The sequence below is a fragment of the Sorex araneus genome, chromosome 5 (genome assembly GCF_027595985.1).
Source record: "Sorex araneus isolate mSorAra2 chromosome 5, mSorAra2.pri, whole genome shotgun sequence".
NCBI lineage: Eukaryota > Metazoa > Chordata > Mammalia > Eulipotyphla > Soricidae > Sorex > Sorex araneus.
The window spans coordinates 74,708,672-74,730,255 of NC_073306.1; the positions used below are offsets into that span (position 1 = coordinate 74,708,672).

Genomic DNA, 21,584 nt, shown 5'->3' on the forward strand with positions numbered 1-21,584 from the left:
GAAAAATTTTAACTGAGAATACTGAAAGAATAGATACCTCTGACTACTGCTTCTCTCAACAGTAAGGTATCTTTTCAATGTTTACTTCTACCCAGACTAAATTTTAGAAGAAATGGTTACAAGGTACACACAATTGGTTCTAAAGTTCTTAAATTCTGAATTGGAGAGAAATAGTATTTTATGACACTCTTTAGAAGTCATAATTATGAACAATTCATTGGACTCAGAGTTCTATGTCACTTTTCCATCATTAAAAAGGCATTTGTTTTTGAGCCTGCAATAAACCGAACAATATCCTAACATTGTGTCACTCTTTACAACTTTAAAAAAATAACAGTTTGACATTTCTGAAGAGATAGCAGAGATATTTTCTACTAGTCATTCTATTAGATATTTTCTATCAGTTACTTAGTCACACTTTTGCCTGCCAACCAAATGTTGTTACTCTCCCTATTTCTCTCTGGGACATAGGCCGACAGATTCCTTCACATGCAACAAGCAGCAGAATTTTACTTGATGCAGATTGTTGAAAATCATACTTCTGTGGGCATTGTAACTTTCAACAGCAGAGGAGAGATCAGAGCCCCACTACACCAAATCAACAGCGATGATGACAGAAAGCAACTGGTTTCATATCTACCTACCATTGTATCAACCGAAGCAGGAACCAGTATCTGCTCAGGACTTAAGAAGGGATTTGAGGTACAATGAAGCCCCAAGTCTTAGACCAACATCAGTTCCCTTCCTATCCCTTCATATCTGACATTGCATCCAATTTTGGACGATTTTCGACAGTGTGGATATAATAGCCTCAGTTACAGGAGAGAGATGAAGGCCTGTCATAGAGGTTAAGACCTCTGACTTTTCATCTGGGATCTTCCAAGCTGAATATCTGGGAATTATAATTAATTACAATTAAAAGTTGCAATTACTAGCGTTGAAATTCTTGGTTTTCCAATCAAAATATGCATGGCTGGCTGCTGTCTAGGTTCAAATTAAATTTTAAGAAAATAATGAATTATGACCAGATATAGGTATTTTCAGTCTGACAGAGTTTTGAAACAGCCTAAGTTAAGGGATTTAGCCAAGCATCTAATGTGGGAGCAAGTAAGACTCATCAACTATAGTTGCTTCCTATACAAAAGTGTTTCTCAATTTAGGCAACCCATTGAAATAATCTCAGGATTTAAAAATGATGATGCCTCGGGACTGGAACAATAGCACAGCGGGTAGGGCATTTGCCTTGCACGAGGCCGACCCGGGTTCGATTCCCAGCATCCCATATGGTCCCCTGAGAACTTCCAGGAGTAATTCCTGAGCACAGAGCTAAGAGTAACCCCTGTGCATCGCCGGGTATGACCCAAAAAGCAAAATAAATAAATAAATAAAAATTATGATGTCTGGGAGTTATCCTCTGAGCAATTGATCTAGGATTTGACCTGATGTTAATTTTTTAAACTCCCATCTGATTCCAATTTGTAACCAAGGTCTGGATCTCTTATTCATCCCTCATTGGATTTCAGAGGTAAGGATCCCACACAATATTTCCCCAGAGCATCTAAAATGGCCACTTTCCATGATACCCCCTGGGGCATTTCCAAATGATGGGAACAGGAAGACTCACTGTCTACAAATAGACCTGCTTGATATATAGGGTGCTGAGGGCTGTAATGGAGTGCAGTGAGGACTGAATGGAGCTGGGCATGGAGTGTAGGCAACTACAAAAGACTATGAAGAAGTGTGTGCCCTACTGACAGGGAATTTGGAATGAGAGTGAAGTCTGTTCAGTAAGACACGTTGAACTAATTGCTTCCTTCCAAATGACTGACACCATATCTTCAGGTGGTTGAAAAACTGAATGGAAACACTTATGGCTCTGTGATGATATTAATGACCAGTGGAGATGACGAGCATATTGGTAACTGTCTACACAACGTGCTCAGTAGTGGGTCAACCATTCATTCCGTCGCACTGGGTTCGTCTGTAAGAGAAAATCTGGAAGAATTAGCACAGCTAACAGGTAAGTGAGTTTCTCAAAATTTGTGTTTCAGAGCATTTCTTTAACTTGAATTTTAAAATCATGAACATGAAACTCAGATATCAACAGACTGGATGATTTAATAGAAAAATACCCCACAAATATCATTATGAAGATATGCCAAAATTTTACTGACAATTTTCCTTAGAAGTCACCAATTTGTAACCAATAAAATATTAATTTTTATAATTGCTAAATCTACCTTAACATGTAGAATGAATGGAACCAGAAATATGTTTAAGAGCAAATACACTAACTTCCATTATAAACAAAAACACTTTTTGGTAAAACACAAACAACTTTTTTGTACTAAATGAAGTACAGTATAATCTTTTCTCTTATAGTCTCTACAGTCAATAAAATTGGGCATGTTGACTTAAGAATGGAAAGTTAAGCTTCATTGAATTATTTTTGAAACCAATGTTTTAAAAATGTAAGTGCAAATATATAGTAATATGTATAAATAGCAATTATCCCAGATTGTCAGGGAAATGGGAATCATAATGCTATTCGAAAAATATTTACTGAGTTTTTGTCATATAATTAGTAGGAGCTTAGACTCTGATATTAAAAGCTTTGAAGCAAACATATCTACCCCCATTATGCCTCTTACGTGAGTTGTGTGGAATGCTTTGCAAAGTTAAGCATAGCTTTTGCTTCCCCAGATTAGGCCTCTTAGGAAAGAAACGTTGGAAAAGGCATAATTTTTTTTGGTTTATTTGATATATTTTTAATATATGACCCGCCCTCCCCCAATTTTGTCTTTTAGGAGGCTTAAAGTTCTTTGTTCCAGATAAATCTAACTCCAATAGCATGATTGATGTTTTTAGTAGAATTTCTTCTGCAACTGGAGACATTTTTCAACAACGTATTCAGGTCAGAGTTTCCTCAGTATTATACTTGCAGATGCTGGGGTGGATGTGGAGGGAGAAAGTAAGGAAAAGAGATGAAATGTACTCAGTGCTTCATTTGAATATGTTATAGTCTTTGCATGAAAGATTTTAATGAGTTTTAGGATGAAACTGGAACCAGCAAACACTTACCTGACTTGTTTGCTTCTTAGCTGTTGTAGGTATTTCCTACAACTGTTATTTTGCTATGTAGAGTTTCTCATTTTTGTGGCTCACTCTAAGAGGAATGGAAACCAAGAATAAGGCATCTAATTTCAGTTTCAAAATAGTTTTCCATCAACAATTTTTTTGGCTTTTATTTCTTTGAGAATTTCTTTGGGATTCCTCCTTTGGATAAAATGTATCTACTATTTCATTATATTCTGAAAATTGTAAATTGTATCTTCAATTGCCATCATCTACTTGAGTTTGCTTACACCTTTCCACTAATTAAACCATCTTCTCTAAGCATCTAATCAAACCATTTTTCCTTTCTTCAAATGTGTTTTGAACATCACTGAAAAAAATTATGTTTTTTTTAACTATTGTAGGTTAGGTAGCATGGTTACAATAGTGTTAATAATTAAGAGTTTGACGTACAAATACTGCACACCCTATCACCACCAAAGTACCTAAGACCTTCCACCACTGTCCTTCTGTTGCTTCTAGTCCTTCTCCTTCCTCCTCTCCTCCCAAATAATGTGTTGACAAAATTTCATCTATCATTTCCTCACAGGTGGTAAGTGAACCTGCCAAGTTAACAACATAATGTGAACAATGAGATCCTTAGGAAATATATAACATGAAGATTATATGTACACAGTAAAAGCAGTAATGACCTTAGATTATGAATTACAAATATATATTACAGATTAAATTACAATAGGCTCTCTGAAAAATCTTTCAATTCTGTAATATTCTTTATAATGATATAAAAAAACAGACGTTTTTAAAAGTTTTAAATAATTGACAGTATTATTCATATGGCTCAAATTTTAGCCTTATGTCCCCAAACTTGGTTACATCTTTATAGTTATTTGTCATTAGTCTAGTGAGACTAATGACATACAAATAAAGGCAGAAACTATGTATAAGTCCATTAGGATAGCTCAGAGTCAAACACAGAATGTGTCACAGAAATCGATTGTCCATAAACATTTATTAAGTAAACATGAATAACAATCTACCAAATCTTTGCTATTAATACAAATAATTTGGATATGAATGCTTTCTAAGTTTAAACAGTTCTACAAAGTGTGACTAATATATTTCATTAATATGTATCATTTCTCAAAATTATTTACAGACTCGTATCCATTGCAAACACACAATAATTGATGGCAGGGGTTCTGGAGTCAGCCTACCTGGGTTTGATTCTAGTCCTGTATCCTTGCTGTGAATAAATTATTTCTGTATGCTTCAGTTATTAAATCTATAAAATGTGAATAGCAAGAGTATATTTCAGGTATCACTCCTGGTGCTCAGGGAACCATAGGGATTCCCGGGCTCAAACCAGGGTTGGCTGCATGCATGGCAAACACCTTGCCAACTGTACTATTGCTCTGGCCCCACAAGAGTATATTTTAGGGAACTTTTATATGAATTCGGTGAAATAATATGCATAAAATACAATACAGTGTCACTCACATAAATGTATTCTGTGTTTTACATATCATGTACACACAGAGACAAACATGTACACAACTTACTGGGAGCGGTTAAATGTTTTTTGGTTTTGGGGGAGCTTTTGTACAATACCAATCAGGAAATGAGAGAGAGTATGGGAGATAAGGGACTTCCTTGCATGTAACATACAACTGACAACAGTGCAATTATCAGCACTGTCTATGGATCCCTGATCACTTTCAGGGGTCACTCCTGAATCTCTGAGCATTGCAAGCTATGGCTCCCAAGCCCATACTTCAAATATATATATATATATATATTTATATATATATATGAAGCAAAATTTCCCCTGAATCCCAGTGTTTTATTTCTATCAAAATAAAGTATCTTTTTTGTCTGATTATACAAAAATTAAATTGAGCATATTCAGAAAAAAATATTTTTAAGCTGGTTATTATTAGTTGACCTGAAGCTAATGTTGATTTGGATGACAGAGAAGTATAAGAACTGGTAAAACTTAAATTCCATGATAAAAATTAATAAAGCGATACTTATATTGCCTTAAAAATATTTAATTCCTACTTTATACCTTTCATAATTTTGATTTGGCAAAGCATATTTATGACGAATGACTTGTGTAAATATAGCACAGATAGAATTATATTGCAATTATTTTTGTCAATTATTTCTCATGGAAGTAAAGACAAAGTCATAGTAATCAGCAGAAACCTTCCCATGTATATTTTCTCAAACAGCTTGAAAGTACAGGTGAAAACATCAAACCTCACCATCGACTGAAGAACACTGTGAGCGTGGACAGTGGTGTGGGCAATGATACAACCTTCCTAGTCACATGGCAAATGGGTGATCCCCCTGAGGTTGTACTTTCAGACCCCAATGGAAGAAAATACAACATGAGTGATTTTGTCACCAATCTACCTTTGCGTACTGCTTGCCTCTGGCTTCCGGGAACTGCTAAGGTGGGTGCTGTGAGCTTGTTCATAATGACACTTGGTCAAGGATGTGACTCCCCATTTAATCACATAAGTTAAACACATTGTGTAAAGGGAACCCTGTTTCAATACCACAATTTACTTTCAATTAACAAAAGGCATTTTTATAAATATGAAAAATTTAGGAGGAATAACTTAGACATTCAAAACTTTATTCAAATACTTTAGATAATTATTTTATTTTTATAGTTAAGGTAATATGGTTCCAATGGTGTTAATTTTTATGATTTTGATATGCAAAGTTACTGTGTTCCATCCTACCAAGTGCCTGGAGAGCAGTCTTTTTCACTTTCACAGTGGAAATTAGTATTTACTTCTATTTAAGTAGTTTTATTTTGGGCTGGAACAATAGCATAGTGGATAGGGCATTTGCCTTGCATGCAGCCGACCTGGGTTTGATTCCCAGAATCCCATATGGTCCCCTGAGCACCACCAGGAATAATTCCTGAGTACAGAGCCAGGAGTAACCCCTGTGCATTGCCAGGTGTGACCCAAAAAGCAAAAAAAAAAAAAAAAAAAAAAAGTAAATAAAAGCACAAAAAATTATAAATAAATAGTTTTATTTTTTGCTTACTTCTTTATAAAGTCCATATTGACTTAGTTTCCTGTTATGCTTAGGGGAAGATATACCTAGAATATATATTGAATGATTTTTAGGTTCTACTATCCACTAGCTTTTGTTCTAAGAGCTTTACAAAAAAAAATACACTGTGATTGAAAGAAGAACAGTGTACTCAGAGCATGCAGGAAGGATATGTGGATAGGGAAGGGAAGGAAAATGCTTTCTTGTTAGTGAAGATAGCGGAATGGAAATCAGGAGAATAAAAGGCTGAGTAACATGATATGTAAATGAGATAGCATATAGAAAGGCACAGAGAAAAAGAATATGGCTCTTCATAGATCTACAGACAGTTCAATATAGATAAACTCCACAGTGGCACATAAATATGGAGATTGAGGGGAAGGGATTGGGGAGAGAATGATGAAGCCAGATAGAGAACAAGGGTCTTATCAGCCAGGCCTCCATATACACTGAACGGAGGAAAAGCTTGAGTCCCAAGGAATTCACATAAAGTTCTAGGCCTGGTGGTGAAAGGGGTCAGATTCACATTAGCATTGCCTGAGTGCATTCTCTCCTCAGTACTGTGGTACTGTTACACACACACACAAACACACACACACATGCACACACACAGTTAAGGGTGGTATTTTCCCCCTTTGCTCTCGACATAAAAACAAAAGGTGTTTGTTTTGCAGCCAGGGCTCTGGACTTACACACTGAACAATACCCACCTTACTAGCCAAGCCCTGACCGTGACTGTGTCCTCTCGTGCTTCCAACTTGGCCACCCCTCCTGTCACTGTGGAAGCCTTTGTGGAGAGAGACAGCACCCATTTCCCCCATCCTGTGAAGATCTACGCAGCTGTGAGGAGGGGCTTTCATCCCCTTCTCCATGCCACTGTGACTGCTACAATTCAGCCGGAAACTGCAGATCCGGTTATGCTGAGACTTATTGATAATGGAGCAGGTAACCAGAAATGTGATGCTGTTTTGTATTTTGTGTGTGTGTGTTTGTGTGCATGTCTGTGTGCCTTAGATTTGGGGCTACACCTGATCATGCTCAGGGGTTGCTCCTGACATCCATCATTCTCAGAGGGACCATGAGGTGCTGGGATTGAACCCTGGTTTCCAACATGCAGAGTATGCACTCACACACCAGCTCTTTGAGCTATCTCTAAGCCTCAAGAGCTGTTGTTTTTTCGTACTGCAGTTATCAATATTAAACTCAATTGCAAAACCCCTTCAATTATGTTTTTCATCTAATTTTATGAGATTCTCACATCCTCAGAGAATCACTGACAGACCAAGCTGCTTCTGGTTGCAGCTACATGAAGAAAATGAATGTGAACTTGGGAAAAGCCTCCATGAGGCTTCTTGGGCTGATGCTTGAGTAAAAGAGGGAGAGAAACTCACCTAATACTTAGGTTTTGGCTTTCTTTCCCTATGGCGCTGGCTCCAAGTGAGTTCTCAATGGATGAGTTTAGTATCCTTGCGGTATGCCTGTATTCCTCTAAGATTCACCAGCTCTTTCATTTAACCACAATAAAATTGAGGCGTGAAAACCCAAGAGGTGATACTTAGTGGCAGTGCCCTTGGGTGGATTCAGTTGTGCAGAAAAAATTTGGAAACAGAACTTGTGAGCCAGGCAGCAACTCTAGACTCTTCTTTAGCCAACTAGCTGGTGAGAACGAAGTCATAGACTGTGTTTGAGTCACAAGACTACCAGGCCAGAAAACCTAGTGGAAGCAGATTAGAGATTCTTAACAATTGCAAAACAATGTGATGCACAGTACTACTTTGAAGTGCTCAGTCTTTAGACAGCAGAATATCACATCAGGCAAACAGCAGCCCTTCCCTTCCATCTGTTGTTTCAATGATGAGGGTTGCACACATGGTTGGCTATGGTGTTCTCTGGGGGTTGTCACTTCAGTTGTGGTGCTCACACACCTCTCACAATACTGTCGTACTTTTAGTCACAGTGTTCGCTGGAGGCCCTGCACTAATTTTTGGTGTTTGCTTGTACCTAGATACAGTGCTCCAGAAAGTGCACACTCTTTAGCAGCACTGGCAAGGGTGGGGGATCCCAAACAGCAGAGCTTCCAAGATTAGCTTAGCATATATGGTGGCACCAAGGATAGAACTCTATATCTCATGCTTGCAAGGCAGGCACTTTTGCCACTGAGCTATTGCCAGACTCCCTGATTAATTTGTTCTATAAAATTTTATTTTCACAAGCTCTTTCTTTTTCATCTTTCCTGTTCTGCTTTTAATTTGCAATAAATTTCAGATTAACTGTAGAGCTGAAGGTCTATATAGGCAAACCCTACTATTTTGTCTACTCAAAAACTCACAGAGAGTGATGACTAAGGAAGGCTGGTACATCTTCATATGCAGAAGCCCCTGGTTCCCTCCTTCATGCTCAGGAGAGTATGCTCTGCTCCTCCTCGTGGTTTCATGTGTCTCCATGAGCAGAGAAACTTCTCTAGTAATGAACTACAGGAAGGGATCCTGAAAGTATCCCCACATGGTTTCTTGAGCAGTCTGTCCCCGAACACTCTGCTGGGAGCATCCAAGCCCACCTCCCAGCACCACATCCGCCCACCAAAATCATATTCCTCTAATCTGTTCTGGATACACAATCCTCCCCTCCTGCACCCCCAGTGGTTTTTGTGTTTGGCAACTCACTATCTTATTTTGGAGATTTTGTATGAAATTAATAAAATAAAAAATTGAAGGATTTTTGTTCAAATTCACCTCAAAGGAATTTTGTAGAAGTCCTCTTGTTTGACCTGTTGGAATGGGTCCAAATAAAATTCTCATGCTCTGATCACCTGCCCAGGGGCCATACCTGGTATTCTTTTTTATCTATCATCTAACTAGGCACTTCGAAGACTTGCTTCTTTGCTTCCTCCTAGAGATAACCTTGAGAAGAGCTCCTGCTCCCTCAGAAAGATCACCTGAATCAGTTCAATAGCATTTCTTTCTCTTTCTTTCTTTCTTTCTTTCTTTCTTTCTTTCTTTCTTTCTTTCTTTCTTTCTTTCTTTCTTTCTTTCTTTCTTTCTTTCTTTCTTTCTTCCTTCCTTCCTTCCTTCCTTCCTTCCTTCCTTCCTTCCTTCCTTCCTTCCTTCCTTCCTTTCTTTCTTTCTTTCTTTCTTTCTTTCTTTCTTTCTTTCTTTCTTTCTTTCTTTCTTTCCTTCCTTCCTTCCTTCCTTCCTTCCTTCCTTCCTTCCTTCCTCCCTCCCTCCCTCCCTGTCTCTCTCTCTCCCTTCCTTCCTTCCTTCCTTCCTTCCTTCCTTCCTTCCTTCCTTCCTTCCTTCCTTCCTTCCTTCCTTCCTTCCTTCCTTCCTTCCTTCCTTCCTTCCTTTCTTTCTTTCTGAATCACTTAGGCCACATCCTCTCCCTCTCGTTCTTCTAAAGAAAGAGAAGAACGCACAATGGTAAAAGGCAGTTGTTAAAGCAGTAGCTAGAACTGGCTTCGTGCTCAGGAGAAGATGTTCTGCTCTTCCTCATGGTTTAGGGGGCTCTACATGACCAGAGAAACTTCTCTAGTAATAAACTGTAGAAATGATCCCTGAAAGTATAGTCTTAACAGCTTTTCTATCTATCCTCAGAAGGCATTTCTTTTGTTAAATGTCTGGAAAAAGAGAGTATGGACATTAAAGTGCAAATATGTCGTTTTCTGCCAATGTTTTGTACATATATATGTAGGTGTACAATACTAATTTCTATAATGGGAACAATGTTTTTCTGCTAAACAAAATTAATAAATGATAACAAAATACAGTTATAAGATACTTTCTAATAAATTACATATTTTCTCATGCTGTCTTAAAATTTCCACAACAAGCTTGTGTGTGAGACATTATTCTCTTTACATTGATGAGAAACTGAAACAGATTAATATTTAAAAAATCAAGATCCTCGACGCCCTCCTCCCCAAGTCAGTGTTTCCTGGTTGTGTGTGTGTGTGTGTGTGTGTGTGTATGTGTGTGGTTGAGTGAGACTCAGTACACTAGGGTGTGGAAAGATCTTTTTTATTATGTATAAAGAAACTTATTAATCATTAAACCAAAAGTGAGTTTATTCTAGTAACAATATCTCTTGTGACCATGAACTTAAGAATGTATGTTTTTATAAAATTGTTATTTTTAATAGTTGTCTGAGAACTTTAAGGTGGTTATTCAATTATTTTTGTTCAGTAAAGTAGGCACAATCATTTGACTCTAGAATATGATTTTTGCCCCCCAGAGGTTAAGGAACCACAGGAAGAAATCCTAGAGCCATTGGATTTTTAATCATTTGATAATCAAAGTAGTTTTGACTATAACAGTCTATCAAAATTGGAAAAAGACAGGGGAAAAGAAAAAAATTTTTCTTAAATTATTTAATTAAATATTATCAACCATGGTAACTAAATTAACTTTGAGCTTTTTTTTTTGACTTTGAACTTTTTCATATATCTATATAGGTGCTGATGTCATAAAAAATGATGGGATTTATTCGAGGTATTTTTTCTCCTTCACCGAGAATGGTAGATATAGCTTGAAAGTGCATGTCAATCACTCATCTGGCATAAACATTCTAGCCAACTATGTTCCAGGGAGTCATGCCATGTACATACCAGGTTACATAGAAAATGGTAAGAATTATTAACATTGTCATTTGAATAACATGATTTAATATACTTATCTCTGAAGAACCTATCTCTATATGTGTGTATTTGTATGAAAGAGAGGTGAGAAAAAGAAGCAATTTCAAAACAATATATGTATGTTGATTACAATTTATTTATTTCTTCATTTCTCAATGACTTGTGGTGTATATATGACAGAAAGACCATAGGTGGAACTTACAGATATCTCTTACCCCTATTTAGTGCACTATTTTCACTGCTCTCTTATGACAGTTTCATCATAATTGCTAATGGAAAAAGAGATTAACGAGCTTTCTTAGTTAAAACTGTATTTCCTCGAAGAGATACAGGAAAGAGAAGAGGCAAAATTTTGTTGTTAGAAGTGGAAAGAAGATAAAAACAGATCAAACAAACCACAGAGAAAATGAATTTATGAATAATTATGGGTTTGGATATTACTGACAACTGAATGATTTTTGAAGATATTTTTCTTTTTTCAAGATAAAAGTGACAAAAGGTAGAAGATAGAAACCTTTTTCAAACAACCCCATATTTAGAGTTGCTGATGGGAAGCAGTGATCATAGTATAAGAGAATTATGCTATGTTTAAAACAATCTAAAAGACTTACATATACTTTTTAAAAGCTCAAATTCTTTATGAATACTTTTTATATATGTTAAACTATAATAATTGGACTATTTATAACACAATTATAAATTTTGCTTTATATATGCTTTAATTGGAAATAATGAAGAATATAGTAAATTTGCATCTCCTGATGGTTTTAGTATAGCTTCTAGAACACAGTTTATTTTCATCTGTACTTTAAATAACTCAGATAACTTCAAAACCAATTTTAAAAGTTACACTGTAGGCGGGCTGGAGCAATAACACAGCGGGTAGGGCATCTGCCTTGCACGAGGCCGACCCAGGTTCAATTTCTCCACCTCTCTTGGAGAGCCTGGTAAGCTATCAGAGTATCCCGCCCGCACTGCAGTGTCTGGCAAGCTACCTGTGAACATTAACAGGTCTCACAATGGAGAGGTTACTAGTGCCTGCTCGAGCAAATCAATGAGTAATGGGATGACAGTGACAGTGACATTGTAGGCAAGAGTCATAGAACAGGTGTTAAGGTGCCTCGCCTTGCATTTGGCCAACCTGGGTTCAGAACCTCACATTCTGCATCTCACCACCAGGAATGATTCTTGAATACTGTCGAGTGTGCCATCCCCCCCAAAAAATGTTACATTGCCCTTATTGAGAGAGAGATGACAGAGAGAGAGAGAGAGAGAGAGAGAAAGAGAGAGAGAGAGAGAGAGAAGAAGAGAGGGAGAGAGAGAACACTTTATCTTAAATAAATATGCCCTCTTATTTATATATCAAACATCTATGAAGCTCTTTTAGGTGATAAATATAGTTCTAGGAACTTGAGGTAATTCAAGACTTGATTCCTGTCAAGGAGAGTGGAGGCTATGACCCTTTTAGACTTTTTTTAAAAATCCATGATTTTAATAACAATATGCTATTCACATTAAGTTAAGAAACATAATGTTCAACTGACTTTTTATTCTTCTTTTTCCTTCTTTTCCTCCTCCTCCTCCTTTTTTCTTTACAACTTTCTCCTTCTTTTTCTTCACAATTTTCTCTCCTTGAACAGTCAAATTTATTGCTATATCATACTGACTTTATTTATGAAATACAAATTGCTGACTTCCTTCTACTAGCTACTGTCAGCCCAACTTGACAAGTTCTGGCTGAACTACTGCACTGTCTTAGTGGCCTCTGCTTGAATCTATTTTCCACGAAGTACAGCCAGTGACCTTTAACAGCAAATGTGAACACATCACTTCCCTGCTTCACACAACACATAAAGTTAGACTTTAAAACTACTGTTCTCCCCATTCAAATGTTTCTAACTTACGAAACTTTTCTATACCTCAAAATTCTTACTTGTCTCCTTTGCCTGGGATATTCTTACCTCTCCTCTTTATGATAGCACAGCAGGTAGGGTATTTGCCTTGCATGTGGCTGACCCGGGTTCGATTCCTCCATCCCTCCTGGAGAGCCCGGCAAGCTACTGAGAGTTTCCCTCTTGCACAGCAGAGCCTGGCAAGCTAACTGTGGCATATTTGATATGCCAAAAACAGTAACAAGTCTCACAATGCAGACATTACTGGTGCCCGCTTGAACAAATCAATGAACAATGGGAGGACTCTTTACCCTAAAGATTCCTATACACCCCTTAGGAAAATTTTGTTTGTATTAGGGAAGTCTCCTAAGAATTGCTTATGGAGCCTGAAGGCCACTCCCAGTGGTGCTAGGACCACCCCAGCTATATTCACTGGTCCTAAAGTGATTGCATTGCCAAGCATGGAACCTGGGACTTCTACATGCAAGACATGCATTCCAGTCACTTGAGTTCTCTTCCTGGCTGGCTCCTGTATGTTATGTTATCAATATCTAGAATATTGTAGCGCTGTCATCCGTTGTTCATTAATTTGCTCGAGTGGGCACCAGCAATGTCTCCATTGTGAGACTTGTTACTGTTTTTGGCATATCCAATATGCCACGGGTAGCTTTGGTAGCTTGTCAGACTCTGGGGATGAGGAATTGAATCAGGGTCGGATGCATGCAAGGCAAATGCCTTACCCACTGTGCTATTGCTCCAGCCTTTTATTAATAAATTATAATACTAATATTCTGATTTATATACCTGTCTTTCATAGCATCCTAACTTCTTTCAGGAGTATACCTGACTGTGCTTACAGGTCACACCTGGTGGGGTTCAGGGCACCATATATAATGCTGAGGATCAAATCTAGATTGGTCATGTGCAAGGCAAGCACCTTAACTTACTGTACTAGCTCTCCAACCCTTAGCACCTTAACCTGTTTTAATTTCTACATTTATCAATATATGTATCACTGTCACTGTCATTGTCATCCCATTTGCTCATCGATTTGTTCGAGCAGGCACCAGTAACGTCTCTCATTGAGAAACTTATTGTTACTGTTTTTGGCATATTCAATATGCACGGGTAGCTTGCCAGGCTCTGACACACAGGCTTGATACTCTCGGTAGCTTGCTGGGCTCTCCAAGAGGGGCGGAGGAATCGAATTCGGGTCGGCCGCGTGAAAACAAATGCCCAAATGCTGTGCTATTGCAGGTGACACAACATTCCATAAAGGATACTTTTTTGCCTGTGATTCTTGTTTGTTTGTTTGGGGACCGTGTCTGGCAGTGTTCAGGGTTCAGTCCTGCCTCTGCACTCAGGGATCACTCCTGATTGTACTCGGAGGACCATATGGAGTGCCACGGATCAAACCCAGGTCTGCTGCACGCAAGAGCCTTACCCACTGTATTATCTCACCAGCCCCTGCCTGTGATTTTTGGCACAGGATATGACCTCCAAATGATTTGCTTGTTGGGTGAATGAATATATGAACGAATTAATAAATTACTGAATAAATGAAATAATTCTAAATAGTAGAATTTTTTTTAAATGTCGCTAATATGTGGACAACAAGCAACTTGGAATATCATAATATGGTTGGTTACTCTTTTTTTAAATTAGAAACTGTGTTATTTATATTTAGTCTATGATATTATAAAAACCCCATAGATAATAAGTGAAAAATAGACTTATGGTTGATTACTTTTTTCTCTGGTGTGACAGGTAATATTCAGATGAATGCACCACAAAAATCAGTGGGCCTGAATGAAGAGGAACAAAAGTGGGAAATTGGCCGAGTCAGCTCTGGGGGCTCTTTTTCTGTGAAGGGAGTCCCAGATGACCCCTACCCTGATGTGTTTCCTCCATGCAAAATTATTGACTTGGAAGCTATAAGAGTGGAAGATGATGTGACTTTGTCTTGGACAGCCCCCGGAGAAGACTTTGACCAGGGGAAGGGTAAGTCTGTTGGTTTCACACCTATCTTTTTCTACAAGGCAGCATTTCTAATAATGTCATGGGGGCTTAGAGCTGACAAAACTACAGCATCTTGCCATGAAACCTTTGAGTTATTGTCAAGGCTGGAGTCTAGGAATTAGAATGTGTCAGCTCCCCCAGAACTGAAGAGGCCTGGAAAAAACTGATTGGCATTCGTCATCCAGAAAACTTGATACTAAATATAAATTCTAAAATATAGTTACTAAAACAGTGGTCTAGTCCACAGAAATGCTATTAGTTGTGTATTACAGAGCATGGGCTTCCAAATACTAGAGGTGATTTGTTTTCTGATGATTGAAGAATGATTATTTATTCAAAGATTTACAAGTTATGTTTGGGTCAATAATTCCCACAAATCATGCAGAACTTGATGAATTTTCCTCTCCACTTATGGTCATAGTTTTTGCTAGGGACACTGGAATGCATGTCCTGACTGGGAAATTTTTCCTTTGTTTGGACAGACATTGGTGATGTTTCGGTTTCTTTCCCTTTTCTATGGTAGCACACAAGCGCCTACCATTATGTCTTAATCCCCGCCGAAATGCAATATCTCTTCTCTAATTATGGCATTTCACCATCACCAAAACAGAGTTAGTAATGATTACAGGTTAGATAATTTATATCCTGGTGCTGCTGACTAAAATTCTTATAGAAACCTATCTTCTATGTTTAGAATTTAGTGTCTTGGAATTTTGCTTGTTTTACTTCTAACTTGGATCTTTTTTCTTTGTCTTTAAATTTTATATGAGTTTATTATACTCATCAAAAAGTGTCTCACAAATAATTCAAAACTGCTGAGGAACATGGGGCCGGAGAAATACAATGGGTAGGGCACTTGCCTTGCAGACAGTTGACCTAGGTTCAGTCCTCAGTACCACATATGGTTTCCTGAGCACCACCAGGAGTAAGCCCTGAGCACTGACAGGTTTGTCTCCCTATTCCATTCCCCACCCCCACCGCCAAAAAGGAAGAAAAGGTAGCATTAACGTTGTAGCTTTGTCTTCAAACTATTTTTTGTTTGCTTTTGGTTTTGAGGGCCAAATCCGGCAATGCTCAGAGCTTGCTTCTGGCTCTGTGCTCACTCTGAGGGTGCTTGAGGGCCACATGCTAAATAAGGGGTAGAATCAGGGTCAGCCACATGCAAGGTAGGCACCTCATGTACTGTACTAAATCTCCAGTTCTGTTTTCAAATCATTTTTCTGAAAATCTATCTCAATTTGCCAGAGAATGCAGGAAAAATATTTACTGAGTTTTAAGGATTATCTTAAATTAAAGTTTGGGATTATGAAAGAATTAAAACTCTGCATGGGTTTGTCCCTTGTATTGTGGAAACAGCTATAACTTGAATAGCATGAAAAAAAATAATTCTTCTGTGATTTTTCTCCGTTAATACTAAACTGCCTGATTTTCTTGCTGCTTCCTCTGACATTTTAAAAATCATGTTCTTATATAACTACCATTCAGCATGTTATCTTCTTTTTCTGGAAATCTTTTTTTATTTCGTTTTTAATTATTTTTAATTATTTTTATTTTTTAATTAATCACTGTAAGGTACAGTTACAGACTTACAAACTTTCCTGCTTATGTTTCAGTCATACAATGATCAAGTACCCATCCCTCCACCAGTGCCCATTCTCTACCACCAATGTTCCCAGTTTCCTTCCCATCCCCCCCTACTCTCCCACCCCCACCCCCTGCCTCTGTGGCAGACACATTCCCTCTTACACACTCTCTCTCTCTGTCTCTCTCTCTCTCTCTTTTAGGGTGTTGTGGTCTACAATGCAATACAAGTATTGAATGGCCATCATGTTCGGTCTATTATCTACTTTTGGCACCCATCTCCCATCCTGAGTGGGCCTGCCAAACACTCTTTGCTTGGGGGTCCCTACTCTATCTGAGCTCAGCATGTTATCTTTAAAAAACTGTTGAGAATTTGTTGATTCTGGTAGGAGTTATTCAATGACAGCGATAGTTCTTCCCACTGCCCTGCACCCAACTCTCAGTAATGCTTCAAGCTGGAAGAACATTTATTGCAGGAGAAACCTTAAATAATCTTTAGAGGAAAGCTTGGGTTTCAAATGAAGAGAGGAAATGGGAACTGTTCCCACTGGTAGAGAGAGCACGTTGAAGATGGGTCAAGTCTTCAACTTGCTTGTTCTGTCCAAAGTCCAAGCCCAGAGCTTTCCAAACTAGGAATGTGTTGTTTAAAGAGACTGTTAGATTGTAAGTTTCAGTAACCAGAAAAGTAGCAGTTTGGGGGAAATAAAAAATAAGAGAAAGCATAATCCAGGTTGAAGCTATTTTTAAGGCTAGGGCTCTGGAATCAGACCAATCGTCTTTTTCTCTATGTAACACTAGAAAAATTACTTAATTTATCAAAGCTTTAATTTCTCTCTAAAAAAGCATGTAGTTCAAATATTCATCTCAGAGGGGCTGTGATGAAAATCAAATGAGATGAGGCCCAGAGAGAGAGAGAGAGAGAGAGAGAGAGAGAGAGAGAGAGAGAGAGAGAGAGAGAGAAAGAGAGAGAGATAGAGCTAACTTAAAATAATGGTCAGTTCATTCTGTTTTCTCTCAGTGAGTATCAGCATTTATAAGACTGTAAGGACAGAAGGGACTTTTAAGTGTTGTCGTCTAAATCCCGGGTTTAAATAAAATGGAATCACCCTGAAAGGCTAAGGGTCTTAACTATGGTTATAGATCTTTCATAGGATACTGTGGAAGAAGAACTAAAGACTATTCCTAGAGATATATAACTATGAAGTCAAGGATACAGAAGCCAGCTCTACTCTCTTTTATCACAGGAAGAGGAGGGAATGGAAAGAATAACAATCAAGGAAAGTAGACATTCCAGGAGTGCATAAACAGAGTCAGTGTTTAGCCTTTGAGTTGCAAAGCAGTCCTGCAGAATTTTTTTTTTTTTATAATTTATTTATTTTTAATTAGAGAATCACCGTGAGGGTACAGTTACAGATTTATACACTTTTGTGCTTATACTTCCCTCATACAAAGTTCGGGAACCCATCCCTTCACCAGTGCCCATTCTCCACCACCCGTAAACCCGGCGTCCCTCCCACCCTCCCCACTCCCATCTCCCCCCCACCCCACCCTGCCACTGTGGCAGGGCATTCCCTTCTGTTCTCTCTCTCTAATTAGCTGTTGTGGTTTGCAATAAAGGTGTTGAGTGGCCGCTGTGTTCAGTCTCTAGCCCTCATTCAGCCCGCAACTCCTTTCCCCCACATGGCCTTCAACTACAATGTAGTTGGTGATCGCTTCTCTGAGTTGCCCTTTCCCCGGAACGTGAGGCCAGCCTCGAAGCCATGGGGTCAACCTCCTGGTACTTATTTCTACGGTTCTTGGGTATTAGTCTCCCACTCTGATATTCTATATACCATAGATGAGTGCAGTCTTTCTATGTCTGTCTCTCTCTTTCTGACTCATTTCACTCAGCATGAAACTTTTCATGCCCATCCACTTAACTACAAAATTCTTGACTTCCTTTTTTCTAACAGCTGCATAGTATTCCATTGTATAGATGTACCAAAGTTTCCTCAACCAGTCATCCATTTTGGGGCATTCGGGTTTTTTCCAGATTCTGGCTATTGTAAACAGTGCTGCGATGAACATACATGTGCAGATGTTGTTTCGATTGTACTTTTTTGCCTCTCTGGGATATATTCCCAGCAGTGGTATTGCTGGGTCAAATGGGAGCTCAACCTCTAGTTTTCTGAGAGTCGTCCATACTGTTTTCCAAAAGGGCTGAACTAGCCGGCATTCCCACCAGCAGTGTAGAAGGGTCCCTTTCTCCCCACATCCTCTCCAACAGCGGTTGCTTTTGTTCTTTTGGATGTGTGCCAGTCTCTGTGGTGTGAGGTGGTATCTCATGGTTGTTTTGATCTGCATCTCTCTGATGATTAGTGATGCAGAGCACTTTTTCATGTGCCTTTTGGCCATTCGTATTTCTTCCTTGGTAAAGTTTCTGTTCATTTCTTCGCCCCATTTTTTGATGGGGTTGGATGTTTTCTTCTTGTAGAGTTCAACCAGTGCTTTATATACCATTGATATCAACCCCTTATCTGATGGGTATTGTGTAAATATCCTTTCCCATTCTGTGGATAGTCTTTGGATTCTGGTCACTGTATCTCTTGCGGTGCAAAAGCTTTTTAGTTTAATGTAGTCCCATTTGTTTATCTCTGTTTTTACTAGATTGCTTAGTTCCGTGTCACGTTTGAAGATACCTTTATCTTCAATATCGTGGAGGGTTTCGCCGACCTTGTCTTCAATGTACCTTATGGTTTGTGGTCTAATGTTGAGGTCTTTAATCCATTTTGATCTGACTTTTGTGCATGGTGTCAGGTCAAGGTCTAAACCCATTTTTTTGCATGTGGTTGTCCAGTTGTGCCAGCACCATTTGTTAAAGAGGCTTTCCTTGCTCCACTTCACATCTCTTGCTCCCTTATCAAAGATTAGATGATCATACATTTGGGGTTGTGTGTAGGGATATTCCACCCTGTTCCATTGGTCTACGGCTCTGCCTTTGTTCCAGTACCATGCTGTTTTAATTGTTACTGCTTTGTAGTAAAGATTGAGGTTGGGGAGGGTGATGCCTCCCATCATCTTTTTCCCAAGAATTGTTTTAGCTATCCTTGGACGTTTGTTATTCCATATGAATTTTAGGATTGCTTGATCCATTTCTTTGAAGAGTGTCATGGGTATACTTATAGGGATCGCATTGAATCTGTATAATGATTTAGGGAGTATTGCCATTTTGACAACATTGATTCTCCCTATCCACGAGCAGGGTATATGTTTCCATTTCCTCATGTCCTCTTTGATTTCATGGAGTAGCGTTTTGTAGTTTTCTTTGTAAAGGTCTTTTACTTCCTTGGTTAAGCTGATTCCGAGGTACTTGATTTTCTGGGGCACGATTGTGAATGGGATTGCTTTTTTCATGTCCCTTTCCTCTGCCTCATTGTTTGCATATATGAAGGCCATGGATTTTTGGGTATTGATTTTGTAGCCTGCAACTTTACTGTATAAATCTATTGTTTCTAAGAGTTTCTTAGTAGAGGTTTTAGGCTTCTCTAGATATAGTATCATGTCGTCTGCAAATAGTGAGAGTTTGATTTCTTCCCTTCCTATCTGGATGCCCTTAATCTCTTTTTCTTGTCTAATAGCTATCGCAAGTACTTCCAGTACTATATTGAAGAGGAGTGGTGAGAGTGGGCATCCTTGTCTTGTGCCCGATCTCAGAGGAAAGGCCCTTAGTTTTTCCCCGTTGAGGATTATGCTTGCCGTAGGCTTGTGATAGATGGCTTCGACTATCTTGAGGAAAGTTCCTCCAAACCCCATTTTGGCGAGGGTTTTCATCATGAAAGGATGTTGGATCTTGTCAAATGCTTTCTCTGCATCTATTGATATGATCATATGGTTTTTGTCTTTACTTTTGTTGATATGCTGGATTATGTTGATTGATTTCCGAATGTTAAACCATCCTTGCATCCCTGGGATGAATCCCACTTGGTCGTGATGTATGATCTTTTTGATGAGTTGTTGGATCCTATTTGCTAGTATTTTGTTGAGGATCTTCGCATCGGTGTTCATCAGGGAAATTGGTCTGTAATTTTCTTTCTTAGTGGTGTCTTTGTTTGCTTTTGGTATTAGGGAGATATGTGCTTCATAGAAACTGTTTGGGAGAGTTCCTGTTTTTTCAATTTCCTGGAAAAGTTTGAGGAAAACAGGCAATAGGTCTTCTTTAAATGTTTGGAAGAATTCGCCAGTGAAACCATCTGGGCCTGGGCTTTTGTTTTTGGGGAGGTTTTTGATTACAGTTTCAATTTCCTTAACATTGATGGGTCTATTCAGGTATTCCAGGTCTTCTTTCTTCAGTGTTGGGAGATTGTAGGAATCAAGGAATCCATCCATTTCTTTTAGGTTCTCCTTTTTTATGGCGTAAAGACCTTCAAAGTAGTCTCTAATGATCTTTTGAATCTCACTGGTTTCTGTTATGATGTCCCCCTTTTCATTTCTGATTCGATTTATTAGAGTTTTCTCTCTTTCTTTCTTTGTGAGTCTTGCTAGCGGTTTATCAATCTTATTTATTTTCTCAAAGAACCAACTCTTTGTTTCATTGATCTTTCGGATTGTTTTTTTGGTTTCGATGTCATTAATTTCTGCTCTAATTTTTATTATTTCTTTCCTTCGGTCTGGTTTGGAGTCCTTTTTCTGGTCCTTTTCTAAGGTCTTGAGTCGTGAAGTCAAGCTATCTATGTGGGTCCTTTCTTCCTTCCTGAGGAATGCTTGGAGAGCTATAAATTTTCCCCTTAACACGGCTTTAGCTGCGTCCCATAGGTTTTGGTAGCTCGTGTCTTCATTCTCGTTAGTTTCTAAGTATCTTTTGATTTCTTCCTGGATTTCCTTCCTGACCCACTCATTGGCCAACATTGAATTGTTTAGTTTCCAGGTGTTTGATTTGATTTTCCGTGTTTGTGAGTGGTTAGCTTCTATCTTCAGCGCATCGTGGTCTGAAAAAATGGTTGATACAATTTCTATTTTTCCGATTCTATTGAGGTATGTTCTGGGGCCCAGTACATGGTCTATTTTAGAAAATGTTCCGTGTGCACTGGAAAAGAATGTGTATTCTTTCTTTTTGGGGTGTAAGGCCCTGTATAGGTCTATTAGGCCTCTCTCTTCTATTTCTTCTTTCAGAGTCAGTGTTTCCTTGTTGAGTTTTGTTCTTGTGGATCTATCTAGAGGCGATAAGGCCGTATTGAAGTCTCCGACTACAATTGTGCTGTTAGTGATGTCCTCTTTGAAGTCTGTTAGGAGTTGTTTTAAATATTTAGCCGGTCGTTCGTTAGGAGCATATACGT

General features: G+C 38.5%; 1 protein-coding gene and 2 non-coding genes across 3 annotated transcripts in view; 1 reads left to right on the forward strand and 2 right to left on the reverse strand.

The window, feature by feature from the left end:
• Window positions 1-21,584, forward strand: part of CLCA2 (chloride channel accessory 2) — a 50,437-nt gene that overhangs the window by 21,727 nt on the left and 7,126 nt on the right. Inside the window, exons 7-13 of the mRNA XM_004603628.2 lie at window positions 472-702; window positions 1,843-2,020; window positions 2,808-2,914; window positions 5,310-5,534; window positions 6,825-7,095; window positions 10,598-10,768; window positions 14,440-14,673. Coding sequence (XP_004603685.2) covers window positions 472-702; window positions 1,843-2,020; window positions 2,808-2,914; window positions 5,310-5,534; window positions 6,825-7,095; window positions 10,598-10,768; window positions 14,440-14,673 — 1,417 coding nt within the window. The remainder of the gene's footprint in view (window positions 1-471; window positions 703-1,842; window positions 2,021-2,807; window positions 2,915-5,309; window positions 5,535-6,824; window positions 7,096-10,597; window positions 10,769-14,439; window positions 14,674-21,584) is intronic.
• On the reverse strand, window positions 8,449-8,652 carry LOC129405191 (small nucleolar RNA U3). Its single transcript, XR_008630379.1, has one exon. It is a non-coding gene; the product is annotated as a small nucleolar RNA U3 (small nucleolar RNA).
• LOC129405180 (small nucleolar RNA U3) lies at window positions 9,507-9,716 on the reverse strand. The gene has a single exon (XR_008630371.1). It is a non-coding gene; the product is annotated as a small nucleolar RNA U3 (small nucleolar RNA).